A 27181-nucleotide genomic window follows, 5' to 3' on the forward strand; every position below is an offset into this window, starting at 1 on the left:
ACCTCCAACACTAACCCCAACACACCCCTAACCCTAATCCCAACTGTAGCCATAACCCTAATCACAACCCTAACCCCAAACACACTCCTAACCCTAATCCCAACTGTAGCCATAACCCTAATCACAACCCTAACCACAACCCTAAGGCTATGTGCCCACGTTGCGGATTCGTGTGCGATTTTTCAGCATCATTTTTGAAAAATCCGCGGGTAAAAGGCACTGCGTTTTACCTGCGGATTTTCCGCGGATTTCCAGTGTTTTTTGTGCGGATTTCACCTGCGGATTCCTATTGAGGAACAGGTGTAAAACGCTGCAGAATCAGCACAAAGAATTGACATGCTGCGGAAAATACAACGCGGTATTTTCCGCACCATGGGCACAGCGGATTTGGTTTTCCATAGCTTTACATGGTACTGTAAACCTGATGGAACACTGCTGCGAATCCGCAGCGGCCAATCCGCTGTGGATCCGCAGCCAAATCCGCACCGTGTGCACATAGCCTAATTCTAAAGGTATGTGCACACGCTGCGGAAAACGCTGCGGATCCGCAGCAGCTTCCCATGAGTTTACAGTTCAATGTAAACCTATGGGAAACAAAAATTGCTGTACACACGCTGCGGAAAAACTGCACGGAAACGCAGCGGTTTACATTCTGCAGCATGTCACTTCTTTGTGCGGATTCCGCAGCGGTTTTACAACTGCTCCAATAGAAAATCGCAGTTGTAAAACCGCAGTTTAATGCGCAGAAAAAACACGGTAAATCCGCCATAAATCCGCAGCGGTTTAGCACTGCGGATTTATCAAATCCGCAGCGGAAAAATCCGCAGAGGACCAGAATACGTGTGCACATAACGAAACCCTAACCCTACCCCTAACCCTATTCTAACATTAGTGGAAAAAAAAAAATCTTAATTTTTTTTATTGTCCCTACCTATGGGGGTGACAAAGGGGGGGTGTCATTTATTATTTTGATCACTGTGATAGATTATATCTCAGTGATCAAAATGCACTTTGAACGAATCTGCCGGCCGGCAGATTCGGCGGGCGCACTGCGCATGCGCCCGCCATTTTGGAAGATGGCAGCACCCAGGGAGAAGACGGACGGTCCCCGGCAGGATCGGTAAGTATGATGGGGGCAAAAGGGGAGCACGGGGGGGGGGGGGATCGGAGCATGGGGGGGTGGATCGGAACGCGGGAGGGGTGGAACGGAGCACGGGGGTGGAACGGAGTACGGGGGGTGGAACGGAGCACGGGGGGGTGGATCGGAGTGCAGGGGGGGTGATTGGAGCACAGGGGTGAGCGGACAAGAGCACGGGGGGGCGCAGACAGGAGGACGGAGGGGAGCGGGGCAGTGTACCGGACAGATCAGAGGGCTGGGGGGGCGATCGATGGGGTGGGGTGGGGGCACATTAGTGTTTCCAGCCATGGCCGATGATATTGCAGCATCGGCCATGGCTGGATTGTAATATTTCACCCGTTATAATAGGTTACTTTCCGTAACCACTGTATGTACTGGATGGATTAGAGGACGCATAAGCCACAAAACCAAAGAACAAAACTTTTATTAGGTAGTAACTTTGTCCAGAGTGGGTGGTACTGGCAGCTCCAGAGTGCTACATTACAGTAAATGAGTACATTATATAGCTCATTGCCCCCTTGCAGCACACCGAGCCTGAGTGTGGACGGTATCAGCACCGAGAACATCACTTACAGAATACAGCACGGGTATTGATGCAAGAGACTCGTGCGAGTTTCTCACATTGCACACGCAAGTGTGACCCCGGCCTAATCGGCTCAAACAGGGGTTCATATGTGGATGGAAGTCACTTTCACAATGTAACTTTATAGAGCCCCATTCCAAATCTCTATAGACTTACATTGATTAACCGGATTACTTACGGTGATGCTCTTTTAATGAGTCCATGACAGCACCCACTGGAGAGATAGGGATCCGCCCCAAGGAACAGGAAACCTACAGAGAAATAAAAGGGGGCGGTCCCCCTCTCCTCCTCAGTTTAATTTCAGAGTACCCGGAGGACCGCCAGTATTAGTCAAATATTACAATATATCATCAGGTTATAAACTTCATAGAAGTAATTACATTGGCTTTTATTTATTAGGGAGGGATGTGACTGGGTGCTGTCACGGACTCATTAAAAAGAGCATTACCGTAAGTAATCCGGTTATTTACCCTTCGCCATGACAGCACCCACTGGAGAGATTTCCAGAGACCAACACCTGGGGGGGGGGACCACCGTGCTGAGGATAGTCCTGCCAAAGTGTAGGTTAGAGTCTGATGAAAGGTCAAGCCTGTAGTGATTATAGAAAGTGGAAGGAGAAAAACCATGTTGCGGCCTTACATAAGTCCTCAATTGGAACGTTCCCTTTTTCGGCCCAGGAGGAAGCCATGGCTCTGGTGGAATGTGCTTTGATGCCCTCCGGAGGTTCTTTATTTTTCATGGAATAGGCCAACCAGATAGCGTCCCTTATCCACCTGGATAATGTTGCTCTTGTGACTCCATATCCTTTCTTTTTGCCCTGGAAGGATATGAACAGAGCCCTACTCTGGCTCCAACTACTAGTTTTTTCAATATATTGCAAAACTACTCTCCTGACATCTAGAGTGTGAAATTTTTGTTCTTCAGGAGTATAGGGGTCTTTAAAGAAAGTAAGGTGTATTTCTTGTGACCTGTGGAATTTCCCTGCTACCTTAGGAAGGTCTGGTTTTAAAACTAGTCTGTCATGAAATTTGAGAAGGTAAGGTTGATCCATCGACAAGGCCTGAATGTCGCTGACTCTTCTAGCCGATGTTAAGGCTACTAAGAAGGCTGCTTTTAGCGACAATGTTTTAGAGAAACTGTGTCTATAGGCTCAAACGGAGGTTCCGTTAGAGAGTCTAGGACTAGGTTTAGGTCCCAAGGAGCTATTCTAGGTATGTGGACAGGAGTAACTCGTTCACAGGCCATGATGAAGCGGGATACCCATTTATTACCAGCAATATTATGGCCATAGAGGGCACCCAGAGCGGACACCTGAACTTTTAGTGTGTTAACCGACAGACCTAACTCTTTCCCATTCTGTAGAAATTCTAGGATAGATTTTAATGGGACTTCAGAGGGGTTTGAACCTGTATGGAACTGAAGAAACTTTTTCCATATTTTGGTATAAATTTTTGTTGTAGATGGCTTCCTGCTAAGCAGGAGTGTATCAATTAGGCCTTTCGAGAACCCCCTGGAATTTAATATCTGCCTTTCAAATTCTTTGTGTGGAAACTTCCTGAAGAAGAAGCCATGAGCTTCGAAACGCGTTGAATAAACCACCCGGACATCTTACAAGTATATCTCGATCTATTTGTCGCAGCAGCGCGGATGTAATCCACATTTCATCTATTATAACGGTTCTGAGAGGTCGCAGCGCCGACCTGTGGATCTGCAGCAGCTGACAAACTACACGCTTGTACTGTGTACTACCAGGTGAGCAGTTCTCTCACAATTGATCAGAAACAATCCTGGGGATAAGACCCTATTTGCGCTTTTTTTGTCTCCTATCTTTCAAATTCCAGGCAGTTAAGTGGAGGCTATCCACTTGAGGGTGGAAGAAAGGTCCCTGAGAGAGAAGGTCTGGGATTGAGGGGAGGACCCATGGATCTGTCACCGACATTGACTGCTGGCACGAGAACCATGGTCTTTTGGGTCAGAATGGTGCTATCAATATTATCCTGGCCTGTTCTTCCCTGATCTTCCGTATTACTTCTGGAAGCAGAATTATCGGAGGGAAGGCATATGCCAGCTTGAATTGCCAGGGTGTTTGAAGAGCATCTAAAATGTCCAGGTGGTCTGCACGGGACCGAGATGCAAATTTCTGGACTTGTCTGTTCTGTTTCGTAGCAATCAGGTCTATCTGGGGCCTGCCCAACAACAATGTTACTTTGTGGAATATGTGAGGATTTACACACCATTCTCCTTGATGTAGAGTGTGTAGACTTAGAAAGTCTGCTTGTTGATTGCTCTCTCCTTTGATGTGGACCGCAGAGAGGGACAACAGATGCTTTTCGGCCAGGATTAAGGTATTCTTTGCGGAAGACAGAGCGTCTGATCGTGTGCCGCCTTGTTTGTTTAAATACGCCACTGTCGTAGTGTTGTCTGAACAGATTCTGACATGATTTCCTCGTAGCTGTGGGAGAAATTGACGCAGTGCATAGTTTACTGCATTCAACTCTTAAATTTGATGAATATAAAATCTCATCTTTATTCCATATTCCCTGGCAGAATTTATCCCCCATGTGTGCGCCCCACCCGTGGGGACTAGCATCAGTGGTTACCGTGTGGGATGGTATTATCGCCCAAGGGACACCGCCCGTTAAGTTCTTATTATCTAGCCACCACAACAAGGAAGATAATACCTTCTCTGATAATGTTATTTTTGATTCGAGGTGCCCTAGGAATTTCCTCTTTTTTGCTTTTTTGAGGATCTCATCCAACGCTTTTCCAAATAGAAACTCACCCTCGCACGGAATAGCACATATCTTAGCTTTCGATTGTGTATCCCCCTTCCAGCTCTTCATTCACAACGCACGTCTGGCATTATTTACTAGACCTGCCGATCTAGCTGCGAGGCGTAGAGAGTCAGCTGACGCATCGGCCATGAATGCTGCTGCTCCTCTAATGGTATTGCATCCCGCAATTTTTGTCTGGAGACCCCCTGTTCGATCTGTTGATCTAACTGATCAATCCAAACTAGCATGGATCTAGCTTCCCATGATCTTTTCAGTGACGATTCCGCTTTCCGATCTAGAGGATCAGAGAGTAGGCCTGCATCCTCGACACTTAAAGCTTATTGTTTTGAAGTGGAGGCCACTGCTGCGTCTACTTTAGGAATCTTAGTCCATGAAATTAATTCCTCGTCACTAAAGCGGTACTTCCTTTCGGAGGCTGATGGGAGAAAACCTCTCTGGTCCTGTTTTTCCCACTCCCTCTCTATTAGTGCCAGGAATCACTGGAAAGGCTCTTCTCTTCCTCTATGCCAACCCTGCAAACATGATGTCTTGTGCAGTTTGGTCATCTTTTGTATCCTCACAACCTATTGTATTCCTGATGGACTTTACTAGGTTGTCAACCCCATCAAGGGGAAAAGAAGCCCAACCTTCAATGTCAGATTATTCTGAGGAAGAGGATGATGTATGCGAGGAGTCTGAGTGGATGACGCCTTCCTCATCAGACTCAGAGCTGGATACTGCCTTCTCTTTACTGGACTTCTTAGGGGGTGCACTTGCTTGTGTAATGGCCTGTAACTCTTCCCTAATTATGGCCCGTATATCTGTAACCGACATAGATGGACTCTGCATTGTTTCGGTAATACATTGGTTGCAGAGCTTTTTGGGGTGGGAATCTGGGAGAGGTTCGTCACATAATGCACACTGTTTGTGCTTAGATTTTTGTTTCTTTTTGGCCTGGGTGAGGAAGATATTGCGGAAAAGTGTGTCAGCTTTATAGGCAGAGGGATTTTACACTCACCCAGTGAAGCTGTATGGTACCGAATCAGGTGGCTGAAACGTCTTCCTGGATCTTGAATCTGTGGCATCGCTCCTGCGGCTGGCATCTGAGGACCTCCTGCTGGGTGCATCAGCTGCTGGGTCCACCGTCTTGCCTGGGGATGACATGTTGCATCGCCTGTGCACATCCCTCATTTATAGGCAGAAAAGATCCGGTTTGATGATTTTTTTTTTTTTTTGCGGTGAACTGCGCATGCGCGAACCGCGCTTTCCCCCACCGCTGATGAATGCCTCGGAAGTACTGCAATCACTTCCGGGCAGGTAATGGTGGCTTACACCGCTCCCCACATGTGCGGCCACGCTCTTACCTCGGCCCTGCGCTTAAGGAGTGGTGTTCCGGCTGCCACTGGGGATCATGCAATTGATCCCGGACCCCATATGTCGGCCCGCGTCCAGGCTCCTTTCAGGCCGCACCTCCCCGCAGCGTTCCACAGTCAGACCGGGCAGCCTCTCCCCGGACCCAGCCATCATGTGCGCCGGACAGACGAGGGGGGAGCCGTCTAACGGAGTCTCCCCCGACGCTGCTTCTGGACCGCATCCCCTGCCATTCCCGCAGAGACCGCACAGGCGGATGCTTCCGGCCCAGGTAAGGTTTCTGAGAATCCGTGAGATCCAGAGATCCTGTCTCCTGGGAACAGGAAACCTAAACTGAGGAGGAGAGGGGGACCGCACCCTTTTATTTCTCTGTAGGTTTCCTGTTCCTTGGGGCGGATCCCTATCTCTCCAGTGGGTGCTGTCATGGCGAAGGGTAAAAAAAGTGTTACCGGCCCTCACACAGCAGCCACAATTAGCTGGCAAGAAGAGGTGCACTCCTATAACCAGAAAAGGATCAGAGTGGCGCTGGAAACAGGGGAAGATGGCGATTGGTAAGTATTTTAACACATTTACACTAAATTACATGGATAATTATGATGGTCTAGGATTTCTTTTTTGCCCACCAAGAACTTCTTTAATCTATTTCAGAGTTAACCTCCACGTACCCCTGGTTCTACTTTCCAGTGACATTCTAAAACATTAATGCACTGCAGAGCAGCTGCATTTTAATATGCAGCTTTGGGGGCAGGGAACCGGCTGTTAAACACTGCTAGACTTCCTGTCTACCATCTCTATATATCTCTCTCTATATCATCTATATATCTATCTCTCTATACATCCATCTATCTCTCTGTGTATCCTAATCTGTGAGCAGCGCTTACACAGTGATGTGTGTGTGTGTATATACAGTACAGACCAAAAGTTTGGACACCTCATTTAAAGATTTTTGACTATGAAAATTGTACATTCACACTGAAGGCATCAAAACTATGAATTAACACATGTGGAATTATATACTAACAAAAAAGTGTGAAAAAACTGAAATTATGTCTTATAAACTAGGTTCCTCAAAGTAGCCACCTTTTGCTTTGATGACTGCTTTGCACACTCTTGGCATTCTCTTGATGAGCTTCAAGAGGCAGTCACCACGAATGGCCTTCCAACAATCTTGAAGGAGTTCCCAGAGATGCTTAGCACTTGTTGGCCCTTTTGCCTTCACTCTGCAGTCAGGGTTCAGGTCTGATGACTGGAGGCCAGGTCATCTGGCGTAGCACCCCATCACTCTCCTTCATGGTCAAATAGCCCTTAGACAGCCTGGAGGTGTGTTTGGGGTCATTGTCCTGTTGAAAAATAAATGATGGTCCAACTAAACGCAAACCGGATGGAATAGCATGCCGCTGCAAGATGCTGTGGTAGCCATGCTGGTTCAGTATGCCTTCAATTTTGAATAAATCCCCAACAGTGTCACCAGCAAAGCACCCCCACACCATCACACCTCCTCCTCCATGCTTCACGGAGGGAACCAGGCATGTAGAGTCTATCAGTTCACCTTTTCTGCGTCGCACAAAGACACGGTGGTTGGAACCAAAGATCTCAAATTTGGACTAATCAGACCAAAGCACAGATTTCCACTGGTCTCATGTCCATTCCTTGTGTTCTTTAGCCCAAACAAGTCTATTCTGCTTGTTGCCTGTCCTTAGCAGTGGTTTCCTAGCAGCTATTTTACCATGAAGGCCTGCTGCACAAAGTCTCCTCTTAACAGTTGTTGTACAGATGTGTCTGCTGCTAGAAGTCTGATCTGTGTGGCATTGACCTGGTCTCTAATCTGAGCTGCTGTTTAACCTGCAATTTCTGAGGCTAGTGACTCGGATAAACTTATCCTCAGAAGCAGAGGTGACTCTTGGTGTTCCTTTCCTGGGGCGGTCCTCATGTGAGCCAGTTTCTTTGTAGCGCTTGATGGTTTTTGCCACTGCACTTGGGGACACTTTCAAAGTTTTCCCAATTTTTCGGACTGACTGACCTTCATTCCTTAAATTAATGATGGCCACTCGTTTTTCTTTACTTAGCTGATTTTTTTCTTGCCATAATATAAATTCTAACAGTTTATTCAGTAGGACTATCAGCTGTGTATCCACCAGACTTCTGCACAACACAACTGATGGTCCCAACCCCATTTATAGGGCAAGAAATCCCACTTATGAAACCTGACAGGGCACCCCTGTGAATTGAAAAGCATTCCCGGTGACTACCTCTTGAAGCTCATCAAGAGAATGCCAAGAGTGTGCAAAGCAGTCATCAAAGCAAAAGGTGGCTACTTTGAAGAACCTAGAATATAAGACATAATTTCAGTTGTTTCACACTTTTTTGTATATAATTCCACATCTGTTAATTCATAGTTTTGATACCTTCAGTGTGAATGTACAATTTTAATAGTCACGAAAATACAGAAAAATCTATAAATGAGAAGGCGTGCCCAAACTTTTGGTCTGTACTGTATACACACACACACACATCACTGTGTAAGCGCGGCGCACAGATTAGGATACACTGACCGTACTACCTCCTCCATACATAGACCTCATGTGATCTCGTTAAAAAAAAAAAAAGTAAGAGATGCTGGGTCCTAAGATACCAAGAAAGCTCTGCAGAAAAAAAAAAAAAAAAAAAAAAAGGATATTCTCATGTAAGTGGGGATAATATGCCAGTCCCAGTAACAGTAGAAGTCATCAATAAAACAAAAATGTACTTATGTGCTCAAATACCTCCCAAAACGTTGGCATGCTGGGAGATATAGTTCACCACAGAAGTGGCAGAGTGCTTTATTGTGTGTTGTAGTGACTAACCTTTTCATTGTGGCAGACAGCCACACTGTGGTGAGGTAAAATGCTGGAGCATCCCATCCCATGACACCACAGAGCGCTCCCTCTTGTTGCCTCTCCACAGCACAGGAGTAAGCTTGCAGAGTGTAGTGTGGTGTCTGCAGGACCTGTGATGACATCAGAAGAGGGAGGGCTCTGTGCTGCCATGTGATGCTCCAGCCCGCCCACTCCTGACATCACACAGGTCCTTGTGCTGGAGCACTCAGCACCCAGCACAGCCCTGGCAGGCAGGTATGCAGTGATCTTGTCTCCTCTGGCCCCTGCTGCTGCCCCCTCCTCCACCAGACACACAGATCTTTCCAGCTGCTGCAGGAATCCAGCGCTAGTGAAACCATGTGTGTCCCTGTGAAGGAGTATTCATGTGCTGCTCCCAGCTTACTGCTCAGCTGACAGGTGGGCGGGGAAGCAGCTAATGAATATTCACTGTACTTTAATGATCGGGACCATGTGGTTTCCCCAGTGCCGATTCCTGAAGCCAGGCAGGGACATTTTTATGCCTCCTGCCTCCCAGTGCAATCTCACTCGCTGCTGCCCCTCCCCACGTTACATCCCTACCATAAGACGCACCCACACTTTCCTCTTAAATTTGGATGAAAAAAAGTGCGTCTTATGGTCAGAAAAATACGGTAATAATCTTTTCAGTGATCATAAAAGAAAAAAAATTTTAATGTCTAAAAAAAAAGATATACCGTATTTTTTTAGACTATAAGACGCACCCCAAACTTCAGGGTGGAAAATAGCAGAAAAAAAGATTTTTATATTATGGCGGTCCGTCTTATTGTCTGAATTTAAGGTATCTTACCTGAGGGCCAGCAGTGGTGGAGTGGGGGTCACAGGAGGCATGGTCCCTTCCTCAGGAAGCTGGCGATGGCAGAAGTGGGGCAATGCTGCAGTCCCGGGGTGCGATTCTGCTGGTCAGGTGTCGGTGGTGAGGCAGAGCATGGAGCAGGGTCCCTTCCTCTGGATGCCGGTGGCAGAAATGTGTTGATGTCACAGCCCGGTGACCACGGCGAGCAGAGCCGAGTGTATCACCAGTTTCTCGGTGGGCATTTTCCTGACGCCGCACAGATTGAGATCTCGGCGGCCCTCGGCTTCAAGAAAATGGCTGCTGAAATCCTAATCTGTGCACGCACGGCCTCCGGCAGCCCTTGGCTTCGGAAAGATGGCTGCAGGGAAACAAACGATGCACTCCGCACCGACTACACCGAGCCTCAGCATCGCCACACCTCTGCCGCCGATTCCGCTGCTACACCACTGCCGCAACCCACCGGTAAGCCTGCGTTCGGACTATGAGAAGCAACCCCCATTTTCCTCCCAAATTTTTTTGTGAGAAAGTGCGTCTTATAGTCCGAAAAATAAGGTATATGTATTAATCATTTATTTTTTATTTATTTTTTTTACAGCGGTTAAAAGTTTATGTACAGTAAAAAAAAAAAAAATGAAAATTTGCCTAATCATGAACTAGTTAAGTAGCTCTATCACTATTTGGAGTGCCTAAAGGAGTTTTATATGTATTTATACTTGGTTAAAATAAATATTTCTGTATGAAGGGAACAAAGCTTTTAGCAATTATGCTCCTGTAGGGGCTGTAAGATTGCTATCACTAAGTGTATTGGGGGACACTCGCTTGGCACGGGATTAACGTAGTAAGGCACGATTTTTGAACACATAATAGCCCATACGGGTTATTAAAGGGTCATAAACCGGGTATGCACAGTTTATATTATACTTTCATCAAACACAATAGGCACCAACTGGTGATATTAACTTGCATCTTTATCTTAAACACTTCTTTTACGGCTTTGTTTCACGGACACTAAACATGCTGTGCCTCTCACTTCGCCCAGTTACCATGGGTGTCCGTACGCCGTACACTTCACCAATGTCCATGGAGCACAACAGGCACCAACATACATCACGGTTTGCAGCAACTAAACACACTGGTCCTCCCCTGACCAGTTGCCGTGGGTTACCACACAGTTCATATCACAAGTACCAACAGTCTGTACAGGTACCTGACGGAAGCTCCTGCTCCACCTGCTGACTCCTGGTCAGTCCACTCCTCCGGGAAAGCTGCCTCACAGGGATCACCAACTTGCCTGGGCGGCATATCTTAGTCAGTCCAGACCCACCGAAGGACGGTAGCTTCCCCACATAAATTGCACATGTGACCTGTCCAGGTGCTGTTCAGGATCTCGTCCAACACCCCAGGCCACCGGCAAGTCCAAAGCCCCACCATGTGCTCTTCAGGACTCCTACTCCCAGGAAATCCAACACACCAGGCTCACCAGGTCCAAAGCCCCATCATGTGCTATTCAGGACTCCTACTCCCAGGAAATCCAACACAGGTTCAGTGTGCTATTCAGGGATCCAGTCCTACTCCCAGGACCTCCCAACACAGGCTCTCCAGGACCTTTCACTGGAACCACACAGGAACCATGTGACCCACACCCTGGTCACATTATATACCCTTAACCACTCCTCTGGGTGGGAGTGTGGATGTGTGGCTAGTTTGTCCCGCCCATCTCACATAACTAGCCCTGCCAAACCTCCCATGACTTATACAACACTATAACTATAGGACTACAGGTCCCAGAACACCACATCGCTTCAGTCTGGCAGCGCAGAGTCTCCTCCTCTGCAACACATATCGGCCATTCACCACAATGCCGGACTTTGTCACATAATCACATCCATGCATGCAACTGCCATGCACTCTCACAGCCTCAAAACGCCTCCGTGCGTATACTGGGGAGACCATGCAGCGCCCCCTACCTGTTACAGGGGTCACTGCATCACAGGGCATTAAGTAATATTATTGCTGCAAAGAGGCATTAACATGGGTGCACGGTCTTGTTAACCTGGGATGAGTATGATTTTTAGTAATAGATAAATGGATATTTTTAACAAATGACATTGGTGGATCAGATCAAATTCTTACAATGCTCACAAGAAAAAAAAATTGCCTTACCATGTAGGAAGATCTTTTTGTATTTTGAATTTCTTCTCCCTCAACAATTCCACGTTGCATTCCCGGTGGCAGTAGCCTTTTAAAGTAAGCTTCTAACTGGTCATCAAAAAACTCCCCATCATCCAGCTCATCTGTTAAGCAAGTGAAAGTATTCCTCATAAGAATGTATGAAATAACTAAAGAAAAATACGTACAACTCGCCATGAGTATGCGGTGTCAGCCTTTAATCCCTTCATCCCCACTGACCAGGCCAATTTTTTCAATTCAGACCAGTGTCACTTTATAAGGCCATAACTCTAGAAGGCTTCTAGAAAGGATCCCAGCAATTTTGAAATTATTTTTTCGTGATACGTTGTACTTCATACTAGTGGTAAATATTTTATCTTTTTTTGCATTTATTTATGACAATTTCGAAAATTTGATAAAAAGTAAACATTTTTGTAATTTTTGCAAACCTATTAAATATCTGGTTTAAAAGCATAACTTTATTTTCGTTATGGAGTTAAGGGTTAAAAGTGTATCAATTTATCATTTTTCCAACAAAATTTACAAAACCAGGGGACATATATAACTATCAAAAAGTTGCACCATTTTAAAAACTGCACCCCTCAAAGTGCTCAAAACCACATTCAAGAAGTTTATTAACCCTTTAAGGGCTTCACAGGAATTAAAGCAATGTGCAAGGAAAAAAAAAAACATTTTACTTTTTCTCACAAAAATATTGCATTTTCATAAGGAAAAAAGCTTTACCAAAACCTGTGCTGCCCTTGCCTTTATAGTGGAGGCCTGCTGCATCTCGCTAATTTGTCACCTGGCAGGTTTTGGTAAGGCTGTTTCCTTATGTTATGTTTTTCACAATTTTTCTATGTTAGCTGTTTTTGAAATTAGTGTTAGGACTTGCAAGTATGATGACCCTTGACGTTGGATTGCAAGCTTATCTATTTTGGCAAAAATATCAACTTGTCCTCATTTAATGTATTTATCATTCATTATTTTTTTCATCTTTCATTGCACTTTTTATCATTTTTGCAGGATGCAGCCAAGCCCCTTTTTGTTGGCTGGTTGTACTGGGACATCTGACCCTGTGGCTTGCATGTAACATAACATAGTAACATAGTTAGTAAAGCCGAAAAAAGACATTTGTCCATCCAGTTCAGCCTATATTCCATCATAATAAATCCCCAGATCTACGTCCTTCTACAGAACCTAATAATTGTATGATACAATATTGTTCTGCTCCAGGAAGACATCCAGGCCTCTCTTGAACCCCTCGACTGACTTCGCCATCACCACCTCCTCAGGCAAGCAATTCCAGATTCTCACTGCCCTAACAGTAAAGAATCCTCTTCTATGTTGGTGGAAAAACCTTCTCTCCTCCAGACGCAAAGAATGCCCCCTTGTGCCCGTCACCTTCCTTGGTATAAACAGATCCTCAGTGAGATATTTGTATTGTCCCCTTATATACTTATACATGGTTATTAGATCGCCCCTCAGTCGTCTTTTTTCTAGACTAAATAATCCTAATTTCGCTAATCTATCTGGGTATTGTAGTTCTCCCATCCCCTTTATTAATTTTGTTGCCCTCCTTTGTACTCTCTCTAGTTCCATTATATCCTTCATGAGCACCGGTGCCCAAAACTGGACACAGTACTCCATGTGCGGTCTAACTAGGGATTTGTACAGAGGCAGTATAATGCTCTCATCATGTGTATCCAGACCTCTTTTAATGCACCCCATGATCCTGTTTGCCTTGGCAGCTGCTGCCTGGCACTGGCTGCTCCAGGTAAGTTTATCATTAACTAGGATCCCCAAGTCCTTCTCCCTGTCAGATTTACCCAGTGGTTTCCCATTCAGTGTGTAATGGTGATATTGATTCCTTCTTCCCATGTGTATAACCTTACATTTATCATTGTTAAACCTCATCTGCCACCTTTCAGCCCAAGTTTCCAACTTATCCAGATCCATCTGTAGCAGAATACTATCTTCTCTTGTATTAACTGCTTTACATAGTTTTGTATCATCTGCAAATATCGATATTTTACTGTGTAAACCTTCTACCAGATCATTAATGAATATGTTGAAGAGAACAGGTCCCAATACTGACCCCTGCGGTACCCCACTGGTCACAGCGACGCAGTTAGAGACTATACCATTTATAACCACCCTCTGCTTTCTATCACTAAGCCAGTTACTAACCCATTTACACACATTTTCCCCCAGACCAAGCATTCTCATTTTGTGTACCAACTTCTTGTGCGGCACGGTATCAAACGCTTTGGAAAAATCGAGATATACCACGTCCAATGACTCACCGTGGTCCAGCCTATAGCTTACCTCTTCATAAAAACTGATTAGATTGGTTTGACAGGAGCGATTTCTCATAAACCCATGCTGATATGGAGTTAAACAGTTATTCTCATTGAGATAATCCAGAATAACATCCCTCAGAAACCCTTCAAATATTTTACCAACAATAGAGGTTAGAATTACTGGCCTATAATTTCCAGGTTCACTTTTAGAGCCCTTTTTGAATATTGGCACCACATTTGCTATGCGCCAGTCCTGCGGAACAGATCCTGTCGCTATAGAGTCCCTAAAAATAAGAAATAATGGTTTATCTATTACATTACTTAGTTCCCTTAGTACTCGTGGGTGTATGCCATCCGGACCCGGAGATTTATCTATTTTAATCTTATTTAGCCGATTTCGCACCTCTTCTTGGGTTAGATTGGTGACCCTTAATATAGGGTTTTCATTGTTTCTTGGGATTTCACCTAGCATTTCATTTTCCACCGTGAATACCGTGGAGAAGAAGGTGTTTAATATGTTAGCTTTTTCCTCGTCATCTACAACCATTCTTTCCTCACTATTTTTTAAGGGGCCTACATTTTCAGTTTTTATTCTTTTACTATTGATATAGTTGAAGAACAGTTTGGGATTAGTTTTACTCTCCTTAGCAATGTGCTTCTCTGTTTCCTTTTTGGCAGCTTTAATTAGTTTTTTAGATAAAGTATTTTTCTCCCTATAGTTTTTTAGAGCTTCAATGGTGCCATCCTGCTTTAGTAGTGCAAATGCTTTCTTTTTACTGTTAATTGCCTGTCTTACTTCTTTGTTTAGCCACATTGGGTTTTTCCTATTTCTAGTCCTTTTATTCCCACAAGGTATAAACCGCTTACACTGCCTATTTAGGATGTTCTTAAACATTTCCCATTTATTATCTGTATTCTTATTTCTGAGGATATTGTCCCAGTCTAACAGATTAAGGGCATCTCTAAGCTGGTCAAACTTTGCCTTCCTAAAGTTCAGTGATTTTGTGACTCCCTGACAAGTGCCCCTAGTGAAAGACAGGTGAAACTGTACAATATTGTGGTCGCTATTTCCTAGATGCCCAACTACCTGCAGATTTGTTATTCTGTCAGGTCTATTAGATAGTATTAGGTCTAAAAGTGCTGCTCCTCTGGTTGGATTCTGCACCAATTGTGAAAGATAATTTTTCTTGGTTATTAGCAGAAACCTGTTGCCTTTATGGGTTTCACAGGTTTCACTTTCCCAGTTAATATCCGGGTAGTTAAAGTCCCCCATAACCAGGACCTCATTATGGGTTGCAGCTTCATCTATCTGCTTTAGAAGTAGACTTTCCATGGTTTCTGTTATATTTGGGGGTTTGTAACAGACCCCAATGAGAATTTTGTTACCATTTTTCCCTCCATGAATTTCGACCCATATGGACTCGACATCCTCATTTCCTTCGCTAATATCCTCCCTCAAAGTGGACTTTAGACAAGACTTTACATAGAGACAAACCCCTCCTCCTCTCCGATTTTTACGATCCTTTCTAAACAGACTGTAACCCTGTAAGTTAACTGCCCAGTCATAGCTTTCATCTAACCATGTCTCGGTTATTCCCACTATGTCAAAGTTACCTGTAGATATTTCTGCTTCTAGTTCTTCCATCTTGTTTGTCAGGCTTCTGGCGTTTGCGAGCATGCAGTTTAGAGGATTTTGTTTTGTTCCAATCTCCTCGCTGTGGATTGCTTTAGAAATGTTCTTACCTCCCTTCTGAGTATGTTTTCCTGGGTCGTCTTTGTACGAGTCTAATGTTTTTCTTCCCGTCCCCTCTTCTTCTAGTTTAACGCCCTCCTGATGAGTGTAGCGAGTCTTCTGGCGAATGTGTGTTTCCCAGGTTTGTTGAGGTGTAGTCCATCTCTGGCGAGGAGTCCATCGTACCAGTAATTCACACCGTGGTCTAGGAATCCGAATCCTTGTTGTCTGCACCATCGTCTTAGCCAGTTGTTTGCATCAAGGATCCTGTTCCATCTCCTGGTGCCATGCCCGTCTACTGGAAGGATAGAAGAAAAAACTACCTGTGCATCCAGTTCCTTTACTTTCTTCCCCAACTCTTCAAAGTCCTTGCAGATTGTCGGTAGGTCTTTCCTTGCCGTGTCATTGGTGCCAACATGTATCAGAAGAAATGGGTGGACGTCCTTGGAGCTGAAGAGCTTTGGTATCCTATCGGTCACATCCTTGATCATCGCACCTGGAAGGCAGCATACTTCTCTTGCAGTTATGTCCGGTCTGCAGATGGCTGCTTCTGTGCCTCTCAGTAGTGAGTCTCCCACCACCACCACTCTTCGTTGCTTCTTGGCTGTACTTTTTGCTGTCACTTGTTGCTGTGTGCCCTTTTCTTTTTTGCTTGCTGGTATTGCTTCATCCTTAGGTGTGCCATCTTCATCCTCTACAAAGATTTGATATCGGTTCTTCAGTTGTGTGGTTGGTGATTTCTCCATGGTCTTCTTGCTTCTTTTGGTCACATGCTTCCACTCATCTGCTTTTGGAGGTTCTCTGACACTTTTTTCACCTTCTGTGACCAGTAGAGATGCTTCTGTTCTGTCTAGAAAGTCTTCATTCTCTTTGATGAGTTTCAAAGTTGCTATTCTTTCTTCCAGACCCCGCACCTGTATATAGTGCTGGGCAGCCCACCTGATAATATTAAGGGCGTCATCAAAAGGCTGTTAGCCGGACACTTTGCATCACACATACCTGTGTGACTGGCGTTCTACTTAAGACTCATTTGTGTGCATTTTTTCTACCAGGCAGCCAACCCCTCTAATCTTGTAGATGTGTGGGTGGCTGTTTCTATCAAGATATTTGCACCTGTGCTGCCCCTGCCTTTAGGCTATGTGTGCACGTTGCGTATTTGCTTGCAGAAATTTCTGCAAAGTTTCTGCATCTCTTGGCAGAAAAAAGCCGCTGAAAATGCACGCATTTTTTTTCATGCGTTCGTGTAAATCCATAGAGCTAAATAAAGATATAATTAAAAAAAAAAATTGTGATGTAATTTCCTTGTTCAACCTCTTCAGCCAGATACCCTCATTAATATTAAATCAAGACACACACACAGTCACCAGCCTATGTAGGAGCATTAACATAATTAACCTATATATGCTGTACCAAAAAAAGCAACTGGAAATCTGCATCAAGTGCCATATCTGCTTATTTTTCAATATAAAAAAAAAAAAAAATTGCCTGGGCCCCCTCAATTTTCATAACCAGCAGAGGTAAAGCAGGCGGCTGACGTTAATATTCTGGGAAGAAGCCAATAGCCAAAGGTTCCCAGGCTATTAATATCAGCTCACAGTTGTTTGCTTAGCCTTTATTGGCTAGTTTACAGAGGAACCTCCCAAAAAATTAACATGGGTCCCCCTATAAAATCGAACCAGCAAAGGCTAGGCAGGCTAAAAACAACAGCTCTCAGTCGCTCCAGAAATGGCGCATCTTATAGATGCGCCAAATCTGGCGTTTAGCCTCGATCTTCCCACTTGCCCTGTAGCAGTGGCAAGTGGGGTTCATATTTGTGGGGTTGATGATGTCACCTTTGTATTGTCAAGAGACACCAAGACCACAGGTTAGTAATGGAAAAGCGTCTATAAGACATCTCCATTACTAACCCAACAGTGATCTTGTATAAAAACACACACCCAGAATAATTATTTTTTATTATACATTTTTTATAGCGCCATTTATTCCATGGCGCTTTACATGTGAATACGGGGAAAATATAGACAATTACATTAAACATGAGCAGATAACAAGGCACACGAGTACATAAGGAGGGAGGACCCTGCCCGCGAGGGCTCACAGTCTGCAGGGGGTGTATAATAATAACAATCTTTTTTTTTATATAGCGCTAACATATTCCGCAGCGCTTTACAGGTTGGACACATTATCATCGCTGTCCCCGTTGGGGCTCACAATCTAAATTCCCTATCAGTATGTCTTTGTAATGTGGGAGGAAACCGGAGTACCCGGAGGAAACCTTTGCAAACAAGGAGAGAACATACAAACTCTTTGCAGAGGTTGTCCCTAGTTGGGTTTGAACACAGGACTCCAGCACTGCAAGGCTGCTGTGCTATCCACTGCGCCACCGTGCTGCCCCATAGTCCAATAAAGTCCTTTATTTGAAATAATCACACAGACTCCTTTATTGAACCTAAATTTACCATACTTACTGAATGCCTAATCCCCGACACCCTCATCTCCTGCAAACAATCAAAAAATAATAAACCAAAATATAATACTATCTTGTCTGACGTAGTCCACTTAATTCGGAGTGTCCCATGGCGATCTCGAGTGTAGAACAGTCACATCGGGAGATGTGACTGCTGCAACAGGCCTCCGACGATACACTGACACGAGGTAATCGCTCCCGCAGTGCATCAGTTTGCTGCCATGGGAGTTCACCGGAGTTCATCAGTACCGATGCTCTCCCTTACAGCACTACCGCTGTGTGCGAACTTTCCCACGCAGCAGTGCTGTAAGTGAGAGCACCAGAGCAGATCAGCAGAAACTCCGGTGAACTCGCAGGACAGCTCAGTGATACACTGACAGGAGGTAATCGCTCCCGTAGTGTATCACCAGCGGCCGGGTGAGATCGACATGGTACACTCTGTATTAAATGTGCTACAGGGCTAATTACCTGGTGAACATGGCAATAAACCATATGTGGCTATACAGTACTGCTCAGCCACATGGCAAGACTCAGGAGGGAGCGCTATTTGACTCTTGGAGAACAACTTAACATAGAATAGTTTGCAGACTCCATATACAGAGCCCCTTAAGTGACCACATTTTGGAAATTACACACACACAGTACACACAGTACTTACAACATACAGTACATACAAGATACAGTACATATACTATACACAACACATACAGGACATACAACAGAGTACATACTCGCCAATCAACTTGATCCCAAAGCCCTTGCTCACCTGTAAAAAATATTAAAATAATAAACAAACAATATACTCCCTGATCCACTGAAATCCAATTAATACGAGTGTCCCACGACGATATCTCGTGGAGAGCTGCAGCATCAGATGACGCAACCGCTCTCCAGGGGCTCCGGCAATACTAAGGCGGAAGGTATCCTTCCGCACTATATCCCTCCGCCGCTGTGAGTATAGCTCATACTCTCACTTGCGGCACTGCTGTGTTGGAAAGTTCCCACACAGCTTTGCCATAAAGTGAGAGCCTGAACTCCAGTAACCTCTTCAGTGATGCAATGCAAGAGCCATTGTCTCCTGTCAGTTCATCACTGGGAGGCCTTTAAATCTCACTACTATTGATTAGTAATGGATAGGCAGCTTATTGACGCCTCTCCATTATTAGCCAGGCTTAATGTCACCCTACAATACAAAGGTGACATTAACCCCTTATTACCCCATATCCCACCGCTACACGGGAGTGGGAAGAGAGGGGCTAACACAGGACACAGGACTGTATGATGTCCCAAAGCAGTCCCTGGGTGGGAAGAAAACCCAGCTGAATAAGCCCCTAGGCACTTACCACCTATAGGTGTGATACCGCTGCCTGAAGAATCCTTCTACCCAGACTTGCATCTGTAGAGGTCTGAGTATGGGAAGGTGCCATCCCAAAACATTTTTTTCCAGCAATTGAAAAAAATGTAAAGAATTAATTTTCTTAAAAAATATTATCATTTGTTTATAATTTAGTAAAATATGAAAAATAATTTGAAAACATTTGACATTTCCACTTTTAAACACTAGGGGGAGCAGCTGCTGAAATTTGACAAAAACCTAGTGTACAATTTGCTCAGATTACTGCACTGCAGTAAATATGGGCTGAGTCTGCTGACGTGTGTGATATCATTCCTCTCCTCCCCTTCTGGGTGTTTGCTAAGGGATAAGAGGATGATATTCAGGAACCCAGTGAGCAGCTATTTTGTTGGTGACTACAGAGTTATACTGACAGGTAGACAGTCACCGAGGATGGCAGGCAGCAAGGATTCTGGGAGATATATGGTGGAGGGAGCAGGGTGACAGCAGCACAGAGTATTTCAGGAGAGCAGTGTGCTGGTCTATGGGGGGCCCCTGTTTGGTGCGTGGAGCAGCCAGGCATTGTACATAGAGCGCTGTCTTTTATACATATGGATGGACCATCTCCTCAGAAATCCAGGAAACATTTCTGTGGATTGATGGCCTGTTCTGATCCAGACTTTGCATGCAAAGATCCCGTTCCCGTCCTCCGCTCCTGTCCTGGCGAAGTGTGAAATCGAGGCAACAGGCACAGTACGGGGTGACGCTGGGGGGAAATGTAGCCATATAGTAACAATAAAAATGAGACGCCACTCTTCAGCTGCCTCACCAGCCGTCCCCTGACTGCACCTAACTGGAGGTCATGCTGCCCCCTCCATTACCCCAGACCTGTGTGGAGGTGCTCAGCCAGAACCACCCTAGAATGGGTCCCCTTTTTGAAGATAATACTGCCATAGTGTTCTCACATAATACCGCCTTAGTGTTCTCACATAATACCGCCATATAGATCACACATAATACCGCCATATAAATCACACATAATGCTGCCTCATACATCTCACATAATACCGCCATATAGATCACACATACCACCACATACGTCTCACATAATACCGCCACATACGTCTCACACAATATCACCATATAATTTTCACATAATACTGCCACATATCACACACAATCCCACAATATAGTTCTCATATAATACCGTCATATAGCTTTTACATCATTTCACAATACTAATCAAGCATAATATCGCCATATAGATCACATATAATACAGTCATATAAATCACACTTAATGCCATAATACAGCATAATACAGCTCCTGTTATTGCACGCACTGAGCTGTGTGTGCAATGGGGAAAGACACGCAGGGGGGAGAGGAGTGCATAGGAGAGGATTAGATACACAGCATAGCAGTCAGTATCACACGGGATAGGATTAGATACACGGCTTAGCAGTCAGTATCACACAAGAGAGAATTAGATACACAGGGCGGCAGTCAGTATCACAGTATAGGATTAGGTGCACGGCTCAGCAGACAGTATCACACGGGATAAAATTAGATACACAGCTCAGCACAGTATCACACAGGATAGGATTAGGGTACCGTCACACTATACGATTTACCTACGATCACGACCAGCGATATGACCTGGCCGTGATCGTAGGTAAATCGTAGTGTGGTCGCTGGGGAGCTGTCACACAGACAGCTCTCCAGCGACCAACGATGCCGAGGTCCCTGGGTAACCAGGGTAAACATCGGGTAACTAAGCGCAGGACCGCGCTTAGTTACCTGATGTTTACCCTGGTTACAAGCGTTAAACTAAAAAAAAAAAAAAAACAGCACATACTTACATTCTGGTGTCCGTCAGGTCCCTTGCCGTCTGCTTCCCGCACTGTGACTGCCGGCCGTAAAGTGAAAGCAGAGCATAGCGGCTGTGCTTTCACTTTCACTTTACGGCCGGCAGTCACTGAGTGCGGGAACCAGACGGCAAGGGACCTGACGGACACCAGAATGTAAGTATGTGCTGTTTGTTTTTTTTTAGTTTAACGCTTGTAACCATGACCGACGAGGCGAATCTGGAGCCACTAGAACTTCAGGAACTTCCTCTATCTTGACCTTCCTGACCACCTTCGGGAGTAGTGCCAGAGAAGGAAAAAGATATGGAAGCCGAAACTGGTTCCAAGGTAGAACTAATGCATCCACCGCGATTGCCTGTGGATCTCAATACCAGGCGACGAACCTGGATATCTTGGCATTCAATCCTGAGGCCATTAGATCCACGTCCGGGGTTCCCCAACGCTGGCATGTCTGCAAAAAAATTCAGGATGGAGAGACCATTCCCTGGACGCAATGCCCTGCCTGCTGAGAAAGTCCGCTGCCCAATTTTTTTTTGCCCGGGACATGAACCGCCGAGATAACAGTGGTTCCTCTCGGCCCAGCAGAGGACTTGTTTCACCTCGTGCATGACTGCCCTGCTGCGGGTGCCTCCCTGGTGATTTATGTATGCCACCGCCATGGCAATGTCTGATTGGATCCTGACCGGGTGGCCTGCCAGAAAGAGATGAAAGTGGTGCAGAGCCAGCCTAATCGCCCGAATCTCCAACAGGTTGATCGGAAGGATTGACTCCCTTGAGGACCAGCGTCCTTGGGCTGTGTGGTGGCAAAATATTGCTCCCCAACCAAGCAGGCTGGCATCTGTTGTGACCACCAGCCAATGGGCTGGGGGAAAAAGGCTTCCCCTGTGGCAGAGAGGGACTCTTTGTCCACCATGTCAGAGCTTGTCTGACCAGGGGAGACAGACGACACCTGAGATTGAGAGAGGATGGACTTTTGTCCCAGGATGTTAAAAGCGCATGTTGGAGAGGGCGAAGATGGAGTTGTGCAAAAGGCACAGCCTCTATCGCTGCCACCATCCTTCCTAAGACCCTCATGCAAAACCTGATCGTGTGGGCGCCTGGCTGGTGAAGGACCCTCACTTCCTGCCGGAGGGTCAGGAACTTGTTCTGGGGAAGGACCGTCAGACCTCGGGAGGTGTCGAAGACAATCCCTAGAAAGGAAATTTTCTGGGATGGCACCAGAGACGAGTCTTTAAATTCACTAGGCACCCTAGGTGAGACAGAGTATCCATAGAAATGTTGACATTCTCCTCGCATGCCCGAAAAGTTGAACCTTTTACCAAAAGGTCATCTAAATATGGCATGATGACTATGCCCCGAGAATGCATAATAGACAACTGTTTGCATTACCTTTGTGAATATTCTGGGAGCTGTGGCAAGCCCGAAGTGCCGATCGCCTATGGAAAAGCGTAGGAACTTTTGATGTGAAGGAAATATGGGGATATGAAGATAGGCATCTTGAATATTTATGGAAGCTAGGAATTCTCCCTTTTCCATAGCCGCAAAGACTGACCGGAGGGATTCCAGTTCGGAACCGACGAATGCAGACAAATTTGTTTAAACACTTTAAGTCCAAAATGGGCCTAACTGTTCCTTCCTTTTTGGTAACGATGAACAGGTTGGAATAAAACCCCTGAAACCTTTGTTCCCTTGGGACGGGAGAAATGACCCCGTTGAGCTGAAGGGATTCGACTGCTTTGACCAACGATTGCATACCGGTTTTTGAACTGGGGAGACGGGATGGAAAAAAACGTCTCGGGGGAAGAGAGAGAAACTCTATCTTGTACCCCGAAGACACCAGGTCTCTTACCCAACTGTCGGAAATGACGGTGAGCCAAGACTGATGCAACAAGAGCAGACGACCGCCTACTCCGTTGGAAATGAGCCGCAGATACCTCCAGTCATTTGGCTGAAGACCGATGGGATCTAGATCCCCTTGACCTTGGCCATTGGGACCGCATTCTTCCCAATGGGTTGGCTCTATATGAGACCTGATGATCTCTGTCTTGGCTAGACCGACCTGGACCGATAGGGTTTGCCGCTGAGGTCCACCTGGAGTTATGAAAGGGACTTAAACTCGCCTGAAACTGGCGACGAAACGGCTGTTTAACTTTTTGTTGTGGGAGAAAATTACTCTTCCCTCCTGTGGTATCCGAAATGAGTTGATCCAACTTTTCACCAAAAAGTCGGCTCTGATAGGGGGGATTTGTAAGACATTTCTTTGAGGTAAAATCCGCCCGCCAAGTTCTCAACCATAGAGCCCTTCTAATGGATATTGCATTAGCCGCTGCTAATGCAGCACAATTTGCTGCATCCAAGGATGCATTGATCAGGTAACTTCCGGCTAAAGCTATCTGATATGACATTTCTGTCACATCTATCGGTAATCATCTATCCTGAAGATCCTTGGTCAAAGACTCTGACCAGGATATCATGGCTTTGGCTACCCAGGTTGCCGCAAAAGAGGGCGTGAGAGCCGAGCCAGAGGCCTCAAAAACAGAACGAGCTAAACTCTCTATGAGCCGATCCGTTGGATCCCTAATAGAGGAACCATTGGGCAGGGATAAGAGAGTATTAGAGGCCAACCGAGAAACAGGTGGATCTACAGCAGGAGATTCCGCCCACTTTTTACGTAACTCAGGGGAAAAAGTATATCTTGCACTTAGAGCTTTTTGACCCGAGAAGCGCCTGTCCGGCCTTTCCATGTGGCTGGACTAGGTCCTCAAATTCAGGATGAGCGGAAAAAAACCTCTATGAGGCTGCTTGAACCTCTTAAAAAAAGACACCTTATGACAGGAAGTCAAGGTGGCTTCGACCTCCACTCCCAAGGTTTGATTAACGGCCTCGATGAGGCTGTCTACTGATTCCTGGTAATCAGGAGCCTCTAAATCGAGAGAACCTTCGGAGTCATATTCTGAACCATGTTCACTCACCTCTGCAGGAGAGTGAGAACAGAACACGGAACTCCAGGATGCAGATGCACCTGACGGACCGGAAGACACTGTATGGGTTAGTTTCCCCCGCTCCTGCCTAGAGGGAGCGCAGCCCCTGCAGGCCAGAGGTTCCTGTGAACCGGAGGATTTTTCTAAGACTGTCGTTCCTGGCCCCAGCCGGGGTCTGGAGGGACTTGATCGCCTTAGTTAAGGTTGACAGACTGTGTCAAGGATGTGAAAAAACTATCTCAGAACTGCCAAGATCCGTTGAAGCGTTCCTGAGTTATTACCTCAAAGGGAAACTGGTCAGAAATGCAAAAAATGCCCAGGTCATTAAGGTCAAAATAGGCTGGGTCATGAAGGGGTTAAACATTTATAGATTTAAAAAAAGTGTAACATATCACTTCAATAGTGTCCATCACTGGAAAATGAATTATCACCTGCTATGCGCGCCAGCCGCTGGGCAGCGCTCAGTTATCTGGCAATGACAAGCACAGGGGTCTCCTGCAGACCACGAGTCCTGATGCCAACCCATTGGCAAACCACGGTCATGTGACACAGGCACCGATGGGCGGGGTTTGTGATGCGTTTCCAGCGCCATCATGTTAAATGCCGCTGTCAGAGATTGACAGCGGCATTTAACATGCTAACAGCAGTGCGTGGATCGCGATTCCACCCACGGCTGTTAGGGGCACATGTCAGCTGATGAAATCAGCTGAAATGTGCCGGAAAACCTGCAGACTCCTTGCCAAAGCCCGTAGTAAACAGGGGGAGACAACCATAGACATACCTATACAGCTTTTTCAAAAGGATTTTCTCAAGTTGTAACATTCAAAAAGGCAAATATCAATTTTAAGTTTATCCAAAAATTACATTACAATCCTATACAGCAAGACTACTACACCACTGTAAAAAAACAAATATTTATTCATGATTACACTACCGTTCAAAAGTTTAGGGTCACTCAGAAATTTACATATTTTTTTTCCAATGAAGCTAACATTAAATGATTCAGAAATGCACTTTATACATTCTTAATGTGGTAAATGACTATTCTAGCTGCAAACGTCTGGTTTGTAATGCAGTATCTTCATAGGTGTATAGAGGCCCATTTCCAACAACCATCACTCCAGTTCTTATGGTACTTTGTGTTTGCTAACGGAGTATGAAGGCTAATGAATGGTTAGAATACCCTTGAAAACCCTTGTGCAAGTACGTTACCACAGCTAAAAACAGTTTGGCTGATTAGAGAACTTATAAAACTGACCTTCCGTTGAGCTAGTTGAGAATCTGGAGCATTACATTTGTTGGTTCCATTAAACTCTCAAAATGGTGAGAAAAAAAAAAAAACTTTCATGTGAAACTCGCCAGTCTATTTTTGCTCTTAGAAATGAAGGCTATTCCATGTGAGAAATTTCCAAGAAACTGAAGATTTCCTACAACGGTGTGTACTACTTCCTTCAGAGGAGAACACAAACAGGCTCTAACTAGAGTAGAAAGAAAAGTGGGAGGCCCCGCTGCACAACAGAGCAACAAGACAAGTACATTTGAGTCTGTACAGGAAAGATATATATCTTGGTACCGTGTTAGCCAGTAGATAGAAAAATATTTAGAATTGAGAGTCCTCAGTGGTTGACGCCTTTTAATGGCTAACTGAAAAGATGGTAAATTGCAAGCTTTCGAGACCACACAGGTCTCTTCAGGCAAAGACTAAAAAGAAATTCTGAAGAATCACATATTTATGCACAACATAGCACATAAAAAAAACATGGATAAGACAGGTGACATGAAGCAGAATTACCATGAGTGATTAACAGGTATGTCCATAAATATTGGACCAGTTCTTAGAAAAGGAATGTTTTATTGTCCTCTGATTGGGGTCTGGTTCTGTTGACCCCACATAGTCTGAGGGGCAAGTTCCTTAGTTGATGTAAAAAGACATAAATCCATGCGACACATTCATTCCTGCACTAAGACTTTCAAAGGTCATCATCAGTTTATATTCCCATACTCTTCTGTCTCTCTTAGATTTGAAGCTTAATACAAGTAATTTCATGTCCATAATGTTATGATTTGGAAGACAAAAATGTATTGCCACAGGTAGATACATTCTTTTTTCTCTTATTGTGTGGCAGTGAGAATTCATTCTTGTTCTAAGCTTTTGCTCCGTCTCCCCCACATACAGACCCCCAGTTGGACATGTAGTACAAATAATTAGGTACACCACATTAGAAGTGACGCAGCTGAAAGTACCTGGTATCTTGTAGTCCTGATGTGAACTGGGGATCTTTATCTTGTCCATGGTCATTATAAATGGACAGGTGTTACACTTTTTCTGATTGCAAGGAAAGGTACCTGCAGCTGTTGGAGAGAACAGGGAGCTCTTGACAATGATGCTTCTTAGATTTGGGGGCTGCCTAAAACACAGTAGTGGGGGGGTCTGGAAAAATCCATTTGACAGTCTTAGTGCAGGAATGAATTTGTCGCATGGATTTATGTCTTTTTACATCAACTAAGGAACTTGCCCCTCAGACTATGTGGGGTCATCACAACAGAACCAGACCCCAATCAGAGGACAATAAAACATTCCTTATCTAAGAACTGGTCCAATATTTATGGACATAACCGTTTATCACTCATGGTAATGCTTCATGTCACCTGTCTTATCCATGTTTTTTTTTTTCCTGTGCTATGTTGTGGATAAATATGTGTTTCTTCAGAATTTCTTTTAGTCTTTGCCTGATGAAGAGACCTGTGTAGTCTCGAAAGCTTGCAATTTGTTACCAT

At 45.1% G+C, this 27181-nt stretch overlaps 1 protein-coding gene across 1 annotated transcript in view; it reads right to left on the bottom strand.

Moving 5' to 3' along the window:
* CEP192 (centrosomal protein 192) overlaps positions 1 to 27181 on the bottom strand; it is a 310915-nt gene that overhangs the window by 205438 nt on the left and 78296 nt on the right. The window contains exon 7 of the mRNA XM_069731008.1: positions 11717 to 11847. Within this exon, the coding sequence (XP_069587109.1) occupies positions 11717 to 11847 (131 nt within the window). The remainder of the gene's footprint in view (positions 1 to 11716; positions 11848 to 27181) is intronic.

This window comes from Ranitomeya imitator, chromosome 6 (assembly GCF_032444005.1).
Source record: "Ranitomeya imitator isolate aRanImi1 chromosome 6, aRanImi1.pri, whole genome shotgun sequence".
NCBI lineage: Eukaryota > Metazoa > Chordata > Amphibia > Anura > Dendrobatidae > Ranitomeya > Ranitomeya imitator.